Source organism: Cnephaeus nilssonii (genome assembly GCF_951640355.1).
Source record: "Cnephaeus nilssonii genome assembly, chromosome: 15".
NCBI classification, from domain to species: domain Eukaryota; kingdom Metazoa; phylum Chordata; class Mammalia; order Chiroptera; family Vespertilionidae; genus Cnephaeus; species Cnephaeus nilssonii.
Window position 1 is genome coordinate 7385516 of NC_137086.1, and position 10489 is coordinate 7396004.

The 10489-nt window shown below is 33.3% G+C and overlaps 1 protein-coding gene across 9 annotated transcripts in view; it reads right to left on the reverse strand.

Moving 5' to 3' along the window:
- PUM2 (pumilio RNA binding family member 2) overlaps positions 1-10489 on the reverse strand; it is a gene marked incomplete at its 5' end in the record, with an annotated part of 72160 nt that overhangs the window by 18460 nt on the left and 43211 nt on the right. For 5 of the 9 annotated variants that reach the window (XM_079792484.1, XM_079792485.1, XM_079792483.1 and 2 more), the window contains one exon: positions 7804-8040. The exons of the other annotated variants lie outside the window; for them this stretch is intronic. In XM_079792484.1, the coding sequence (XP_079648610.1) occupies positions 7804-8040 (237 nt within the window). The remainder of the gene's footprint in view (positions 1-7803; positions 8041-10489) is intronic. 9 annotated transcript variants of the gene reach the window in all.

Sequence of the window (10489 nt, forward strand, 5' to 3'; positions counted from 1 at the left end):
TAGGTGAAGAATATGCTGGATTTTTTTGGTGTTGTTACAACTTTCCCATAAGCCTGAAATTATTCCAAAATTTGTTAAAAACAATCAGACAAACAGGTCATCTATATTCAAATCACTGCTACTGATAGTGTAAAGGCATAATAGTCCATTCAATTCATCACTGACATCCCCCTATCATTTACCACTTTTTAACCACTATCTAAATAAGAGTGTAGAGGACATGAAGATCTGTATTATAATTTCACAAATGAAGTCACTATGGTTCAAATGATGTGACTTACAGCTAGTCAGCCAGGACTCTTAGACCAGAGCTTATCACACAAGTGTGCTGCTCCTTATATGCTATTTACATAGTTATCTTTCAAGTTCATTCATGAAACCAAAGGAAGGCAAACACCTTATAATTATTCTAGTACAAATTATGACTTTATACGTTTTCATTTAATTCCCTTGAAAAGTATTGTTTTAGAATCCTTCCCTAGTAAATATCAGGATTCAAAAAAGATTTCAATACTGGGAAAATCACAGGGGAGAAAAACAATACAACAACTAAAACCACTTGACCACTCTTACTACTTTTCATTATTTTCCACCTCCTTAGGATATAGAATAATAGCTCCTCAACCTATCAGACCTGTGTGTTCTTTCAAAAATACAGTTTTCTCAATCTTATTTAAGACCTACTGAATTACCCTCAGTAAATAATATTAAAGAAACAACAACAATGTATCTGAAGGTTATTCTGATAGAAGGATATTCTGATAGAAGAGCTTCGCAGATAACTAAAATCAAGGTTATTTATAGCAGGTTGTCAGCTACTTAAACAAAAAATCATAACCCAAGTCAATTCTGGGTTCTGAAGAGTACAACTATATACAGGCTACTAGGCAGAGTCCGTTTCAGAAGGCAAACTTCTGGAAAGGTCAAGAAATGTTAACATGATAATGGAAGATGACTAGTTACTTGGAGTAGGCAAAGAATCAATGGTATAGAGTGGAATGGGTAACTGAAAAAAAGCAGAAAAAAGACAATTTTATGGCATTAATTTTAGTTACCTCTAGCTCCTTAACAGATCCACTTAGAATTTTTAGTTTAATATTTTTTCTATGATCAGTTTTCAAAATAAGTATATGAAACATTCAGCCATGGATAATCTGATTTATTAGTACATTTATCTGCATGCTGCTAGACTTTAATGAAGGAAAAAAGACTTCACAGCAGTGCTTTTCAATATGCACCTAAATCACTTTGGGATATTGATTACACATTTCTAAAAGGACAAAACTGGTCAGACCTTTGTTTTGAGTCCTGGCATCTCATTTTAAATAGGTTTTATGTGTTCAACATAATTGGTTTCTTTACAAAGCCCACTTAATATTCAAAATTGATACTTTTGTTAGACCCCGAGAGTCCATGGCATGTAGTTTTTTGCTGAGAAACAAAAAAGCAACTATCTCATCTGTGAGCCTAATTCAACCTAAATATCTACCTATTAATATGATCTTGTTTTCCTCTTATACACAGTAACTGTTTTTTAAAAAGGCAGCTACTATTTATTGAGCACTTTGTTGGACACCGAGATAGTAAACTGCACAAAACGCTACACTGTGCTGAACTGTGTTCCCCTGAAAGTTTGTCTTTTGTTTTAAGCCACTTGACTGAGGTAATTTGCCATAGCAGCCCTAGGGAACTAATACAGATTTTGGTACAAAGAGTAGGTTGCTACTAATAATTAGACCGAGAGTTTTTCCTTTTTACCATTATGTCTGCAATGACAAGCAGAGTTCAGGTCAAGAGAAAGCAAGTAGGTAGGAAGAAAAAAAATACATTAGGGAAATGATGGGGACACGATCAAAGGCTCATATGAACATGCAAAGGTTATGAGTTAATTATGAGTTAAAAGGGCGCTACTGGAAATTTCAGTGGGATAATCCTTTTTTGTTATGAAAAGTTTAGCATCTGGCTGCTAAATGTTAATAGAACCTTTATTATCAATAGAATCCCCACAACCTTTGTGACAGGCAAAAACTGTTGTCACACCTTGGTAACCATACTGGGTATTTTAAACAAGCACTCCAAGTGATTCTGATGCTGAACCCACTGAATCTGATCAAGTATTTTCTAGTCCTAACCCTGTGATTATCTTAACTGAATTAACTGGTGAAAACATTCTCGCACTGAAGCACAAAATCACATTTAATGTATTAGATAATGAGTAAAATTAATCATTGTGAACCCAAATTAGAACTAAGATCAGTAATTTTGTGTACAGAAATGAAACAAAGTAGTCCCTCCATATAAGTAATACTTTTGGATTTTCTTCTCAACATGTTTCATACTCATCAACAAGTAAATGACTTTTAGACACACCAAAAGATTGAAGCAGTGCTTGCATTTACACCACCATGAGAACCTGTAAGTAATATTCTGTTGAGGCTGGATATGCTGTTCTGTGGCCTGTCCTTGAGTCACTTGCATGATTAAACATTCTTACTTCATAAAGTAGGTAATATGTTTGGACTTTAAATGTCTAGACAAGAACTTTACTATAAATCTCAAGAGTAAACTAAAGTGAGAAAGGTATCTAGAAGTCTAGTAATCTTATACACAATTTAAAAACATAACCATGCCACTTTGAGATAAACAGTCTGAGAGGCTGATTAGAATATTGTTATTTATACATTTTGCAAAGTTGTTCAGTTCATTATAGGATAACAGAAAAAGCAAGGAAAGTAACAGGAATCAGAATTGTGTTCTAGCTTCAGTTCTGTCATTTACTGTCTCTTGGGCTCATGTGACCTATAATTTTATCATCTTTACTACTGGGCATATCACTCAGCCAGTCTATGTTAATAATTAGGATGAAATGAAATGATGAGCATGAAGATACTTTAGAAAACTATCAAGTGCTATTCAGTTATAGAGAACTTAATACTTAATGATAATAGTACTTCTAATGAAAGCTTGAAAAAAATCAGTTTTCTGCTTTAAGGACTATATATGAAACTCAGAAAAACCGCACACAAGTTTTGCAATCAATTTGAACATACTTGTTTTAATTCTTAGACATTTCATTCTAGAGAAGTTGACTATCCTGCCAAATGTCAGCAGTTTTAACACATGTAACTACTATTAATAGGAAAAATGATCTTAAAAGTTAATATTATCCTGTGTACACACTTAATAAAAATTTTGCTGTGATTAAGAGAGAAGATAGGTTATAAAATTTTCTAATCCTTAGCAAGCTAAAGTACTATGTGATTACTAAATACATGATGTTAATGAATCTTCAGAACCAATAGCCACCTTTCAATAACAAATTTCACTAAATACAAAGCTTGGGTTACATGTTTTAGTGTACTTTTCTTATAAAAAAACACACACACAAGCCCTAGAGCATAGGCCTGCGGACTGAAAGGTCCCAGGTTCTATTCCAGCCAAGGGCACATGCCTGGGTTGCGGGCTCAATCCCCAGTAGGGGACGTGCAGGAGGCAGCCGATCAATGATTCTCTCTCATCATTGATGTTTCTATCTCCCCCTCTCCCTTCCTCTCTGAAATCAATAAAAATATATTTAAAAAACCAAAAACAAACAAAAACAACAAGCCAGTTCAAAAATGAAAAGGCACAAGGGAAAATACCCATTTAGTTTGTCATGCCCTAAATTAAATACATATACAGAATACTGCTTTTACCCAAGAATTTCTGTATCAATCTAGTTACTATGAGCATAAAAAGATCGAAGTAAATAAGAAACCACTAACATATTTTAAAAGTTTATTGAAAGAAGGAAAGAGAGGAAACACAAGGAATAAACTAGTCAACTAGCTCTAGGTAGAAGAATAAAATAATAGTGGAAATCTTGAATGTTCTATCACAGGTAGTGAAGTATCTTGAAATAAGATGCTGACTTCTATCAGAGAGAATGACTGTAAGTAACAACTGCAGGTAGAAGACTTTTGCCTATCACTACAGATCAATACATGAGAAAATAATTCATGTATTATTCAACACTGAACCTGATGCCCAGAATCTGACACTGACTACTCTTTGCATTTCAAAATAAAAATCATTGAAGTTCTCTTTCCTTGTTCTTTTCACATGTTTCTGTGATCCACCAGTAATTTAAATGCTGCTTGTAGAGCTGAAGTCAACAGGCGAGACAATCTGAAGGAGCTTCAAAATGGCCCCAAAATGGTAAAACTTTGGGATTAAAAAAAAAGGACATAAAATTGATGTCTCAGACTGCAATAGACAGAAACATAACAACTAGCATAAAAATCCATCAATTTACAGGTACAATGATGACTGAAAAAACAGTCACCTTTAGATGTTGCTAGGACATCAACTCATTCTCAAAGTTAGAAAATCAAGGGGGGAAAATCAAGCATTGTCCTAACTCATATATGAACTATATATTTCATGGTAACCTCACAATTGATGAGGAAAGGTTCTTCTTATAGAAAAGTTCCAGCTAATAAATGCAGAAGGAGCCACAGAATTAAGAGTATCACCATTTTACAACTGCTGCAGAAATATTTAGGTAATGATCAAATGGACAACCTCACAATAAAGACACCAGACATGTGTCTCCTGATAAGAGTACAGAACCATATCCTGCCCAAGATGATAAACCAACAAACCAATAATCAGACCAAACCCCTAGGCTTAATTCCATTATACAGGAAATACAGATAAACAATGTTAATAAAGAGGAATATGTTAAACACTATCATTGCTTATTGCTATAAGCAAAGTCAAGAATATGGGAAAGTCAACAGGAACAAAGTTTCTTTAACAAATACATGGAAAGAAAAAGACAAAGGGGAAATGGTTCCTATAAAAAGACGTATCAAACAAATTTAATGTATGGACCTTATTTGGATCCTGATTCAACAATACAATTGGAAAAAGACATTTAAGTAATGACATTTAAGAAATTAAGAGTAATGAGAAATTACTAATTTTAAAAGGTATAATAATGACATTATGGTTATAATTGTTTTTAAAAAAGGAGTCGCTCTTTGAAATTTCATACAAGAAAATGGAGGAGCCTGGCTGGCATGGCTCAGTGGTTGAGCGTTGACCTATGAACCAGGAGGCTGGAATTAGATTCCCAGTTGGGGCACAAGCCCTGGTTGTGGGCTCGATCCCCATTGGGGGCTTGCAGGAGGCAGCCAATCAATGATTATCTCTTATCATTGATGTTTCTGTCTCTCCCTCTCCCTTCTTCTCAGAAATAAATCAAAATATGTATTAAAATGAAACATCTATCTTGGGAAGCCAGAAGCACTAAATGTTGCCATTAGGCTTTTTCTGTGAATTAAGTAACTAGCATGAGCAAAGGGGGAGCTGGTAAGAAAAAAAAAAAGTTAACATGTTTTATCCAATACTTTAAAAATGTAGCTATCAAGGTCTATCATTAAGTATGATTGTGTGTCTTAAAATCTCAATAACTTGGAACTAATTCCAAACAATTCTAATGAAACTGAGAACTTTATCTCATGATATTATACTCCTAATGTGTGAGCTCAGTAAAATTATTTTTAAAACGAATATGCAAATTCATTTCCACAGGAATTTTATAAATAATCACAGCTCTGATAACTTGATTTATAAAGAAATCCACTTAAAGGACATACAATTTAAAATAGTTTTTAGACCAGAGAGCATGTGAGTCTTGCATCGTGATTGAATCACAGGAAAGCAAAGGATCAACTATTTCCATGAACACTAAACCAAGAGCAAATTTATGAAATTATTTTCAATCCAGCAGAGTCTATTTCTTGTTAACAATACTGTCTGTCATACTACAATTAAAGCCAGAGGAAACTGGAAAGTATAAAAGAAAGTAATCTACAGGTAATTCCAATCAGAGGTATCCTGAAGTATCAGATTTCAAGGTGAAATAGTTTAACTAAGGGTACAAAGTATCAGGATAATGTAGAACTGCTGGCCCAAGTTATGATTTCTCATACTTGACTAGAATTCCTTCCTTAAGCATCTATATGGCTAGATTTTTACATTCTAAAATAAACACACCTAGATTGCTCCTTAATCATAGAGACATCTGAAAAGTAATTTACAACCCAATTTCTAAGCAACCTGTGTAGAACAATTAATGCTATTTATACAGGCTCTAAAGCACAACATAAGCAATAACAGTTGACAGGAATCTGACCTGAAACTTACCTATGAAAAAAATGACAGGACATGACATAATTTTAACAAATAAAACATAAAACTACTATGAAAGATCTAGTCTTAGTTATGTTCCAAATTTGTGTGTCCATTTCAAAGTTTCAAAGGCATGTTTTATAGAAAGGTGGAGGAAGTAGGTCTGAACAGAAATAATAGAAATCAGGAACTGAGAAGCTCCTGTGACTAAGAAATGATAAATGAAGGAAGGTGTTAAAATAAAAACTGATACATTTACATAAATAGTGCTGCAAAGCAGATCATAGGACCCCACCTGAATAAATTCATTATTTGTGTACATATATTCAATATCCCCCGTAGAGCAAAGGTCCAGAATTTGGGGTAGAGGACCAGTTTTTTAAAAAAAATCTGGCCCGACCAGGGTGGCTCAGTGGTTGAGCGTTGACCCATGAATTAAGAGGTCACTTATCTGACTGCCAGTCAGGGCAAATGCCCAGATTGTGGGCTCAATCCCTGGTAGGGGGCGTGCAGGAGGCAGTTGATCAATGTTTCTCTCTAATGAATATTTCTATCTCTATCCCTCTCCCTTCCCCTTTTTCTAAAATCAATAAAAACATTTTTTTATTTTAAAAATATTTTGCAATGACATAATTCTAAATGATGATTACTACAAAAGATATCTTTGTTACATGGCACTTACTGTACTAATGAGCTTTAGGAAAAAAATATCTATACTCCTATGATGAGGGGGAGAGGTCAAACATGTCTGCTTATAAGAACAACATCACTTTTTCAATTGGAAGTAGATTTAAGTCTTTCCAAGTACATAAAAATCAGCAATAGAACCTCTCACTTTCAGTTGAGGTAATTAGGATTACAAAAATCCAAATTCTAATTTTAATGAAATGCTTTTTAGAGGAGACAGGGATTCATATAAAGCCTCAGATATCCAAAAACCCTTCCAAATATACTGTTAACTACTTGGGCAAATACTTCCCAGAAAGGGAAAAAGGTAACCACTAATTCAATAATCTTAGGGTGGGGGCAATTTTAATACACAGATATAAACAAAGTTCTAAATGCTCCAACTTCAAGGGTACAATAAGCTTAAACCATTTTTTTTCTTATACAACATATTTAAAAGAGAAATATATGGACCAAACCCTTAAGTTTACCTCACAAATTCATATACCCTTTGGGTAAATGGCCAGGCATTCAAAGGCCAAAGCAAAAACCATTGTACTAAACTAAATTATTTAAAGTTAAATAACTATGTGACTAATTGCTTTTCTTCTTGTGTACAAAAACGATAGTGAAAATTGTCTTTCACTATCATGTACAAATAGTTGACTTTTCAGATGATCTAAAACACGTACAAATCAAAAGCACAGACAAGAAAAAACACACCACTGTATTTCATAAAAGAAACAAGATACCATAGGGGTCTTTACCTTACTGTACATTAGACCCTCATTTTAAATTTTCATGATAATAGAATTTTTTCAAAAGGCTAATGTCTAAAAGCAAAAGCAATTTGGCATGTTTTATCCAACATTAAATATTTTACACATATTATAAACACACACACACACAAACACACATGTATACATACAAATAAAAAGGGTTTTGGTTGTTTTTTTTTACCTAAATGCAAACTGGATGAGGATCCATGTGATGAAAGTGATGGCGGTGGCGTAAGTGAATGTCCTGGAGTTTGGCTTGGCAGAGGCATGCCTATTGGACTTGGAGAGGAGGAAAATCCCAGACTATTGTAAAATGGTTGCCCTATGGGTGCTAGGCTGCTACTAGATCTTTTGTACAAGTCAGAGCTAGTAGATAGAGACTCTCTCCTTGTGGCACTACTACTTGCAGAACTGCCAACTGAAGAAGAAATAAAAAAAACCCTAATTACATACAGTGTTAACTGAATAAAACCTATCCCCAACTCTTGCTGGGAAATAACAGAAGTGATCACAATAATTATTTTTAGAAACATTATAGAGAAGATAATTACTGTGATAACTATATATACTAACTTATTAATCATAAAAGGGTATAAATGCACCCCAATAAAGTAAGCAAATATTTAACATAGCAGTCATATGTTCATTATTTCACACATATTTACCACTGACACATATGATTACTGTGCTTTAATACCCTGGTATGATTTATAAACCCTGGAATTGTAAGTAGTCTGCTTTATGATATGCTAGAGAGTCAATTCCAATAAGGTTAAATTTTGTTAGTGTCCTAATCTCTGGAGCCAGTTCTCAGACTTCAACTCAATGCCAAGAAAAGACTATACTAATAAACAAAATATTAACATATTTCCCTCACCATTCACATTTAATTTGGTTTCTACCTTGTGTTCAAACCATAGTACTTTAAGTCCATATTGGCCCGAATATTAGTCAGCTGTGAAACATAGATGGCAGCTTATTCCCCACTACACATGCTCCTTATCCTTCAACAACTAAATTACAAAATATATATGAAAAAACTAAACTTTTAGAAAATAGCTCTCACTACTGTTATCACACCAAAAACATGCTTTCACTTACCCCTCAGGATCTTCCATTGCTAAGATTTTATTACTGGCCCTGTTAACCCCTTACTCAAGTAAAGACTGATCGGCCTATTTTTTCTTAGGTAATATATAATTATTTTAAATTACATCCCTTATTGTCCTACATACTGAATTCTTCTTACTTAATCCCAAATTCAACTATTAACCTCTACTTCCTTTTGTGCTCCACAAAAATCATAAAATAGTAGAATCACATCATCATATAGCTGTGCGTGCAATGAATAGAAAGCAAGATTTGACCGTTAACATTTATCTGGATAATCAAATTCTTTACCAAGTGTTTGAAAGGGTTGTTCAAAACTCCAATTCTTGTCTCACTTGGTATAAATATTTTCAAGTATACTTCCACTTATTTCTAAGCACTGTCCTTTTAAACCAAGTGCCTTTTTCATCTAAGGAAATTTCACATTACTTTTCTTAACCTGTCACGTTTTTTAAGAACATGCTCTATATTCGGACCAATATGGTAATTTGCTTCAAGAGAATGTTCAAGTTTATATTTGGAGTTGGTTTTCTAACCTCAAGTCAATTATAAGCAGATCATAAGGGTATAGATTAAAAAGAAAAATTAAGCAGAGTACATGATGGGTACACCAAGTTAAGCTTATAATTCAGACATAGAGAAACTTTAATTACGTTGGTTCTTGTCAAATTCAAAATTCTATAAAGAAAAAAACCAGGCTCCCACGGCTATATTAGGCAAAATATTATAACAATATTCATTCAACCTTTTATACCTGCCAGTGCAGTTTCTGAAAAACTGATGTGTTTTATTGAAAATTTTACATCTTAAGATATCATTATAACAGGGAAATATCAGGTAACTATATGCATTTTAATAGCAAAAAAATGAAATGTAAATGCTAATGTAGTAAATAGCTCTTTTGAGTTGGTTTTGTCAAAATTGTCAATGAATGCTACATTAACTATGCTAATTTAAAAGGACACTGTCAAAGTGATTTTTGTAAGACATGGCTACATTTTAAAGTCCTATTTATTTCAGTAACAATTTAACTGACAAAGACAATAGCTCTCTAATGAGAACAGTAGCACTATCTTTCTCCTGGCAAGTAATTAAATGAACCGTAATTTTGACACATGCAATATTTTTCTTCAAAAAGGAAAAGCCAAACCAAACATTTAAATGTAATTCAGAAATAACTTTAAACATATACAAACTAGCTCCTTTTTACTATATGCTTAAATTATCTGCAAGTGTAATATGAAACAAAGTCTATCTAAAATATCTAAGAAGCTAGACAATGGAGTCACTAATCATTAATCAACTGTGTATATAAAATGTTAAATTACAAACTTTCAATTGTAACAGCACTTTCTAAATAATGGGTATCAAAAGGATGATTTAATCACCGTATTACAATGGTTAAGCTTCTTGGCCAACTGTTTTATAAATTAGGGTATTTAACAGTTGTGCATTAATAATTTCATCATATAAGAGAATGACTGTGTATGTTATTGTGTGCATAAATGTGCACATACCGCAATATATTTTAGATTTTATATAGGCATGGAACTGCCATAATGTGAAATGGCAATGATAGATTTGTAAACATACATATCGTAGCACTTGAATGAATTTTCACAAAATGTCTAAGAAGAGGGAGATGGTATAAGACTATTACTAGTACTTGGGGTGGCAGTTGTTAAAACCCTCTGAAGCAAGATGAAACAGAGGTACCACAGACTGAAGATCAGAACTGAGTAAGCAATGTTTATAAG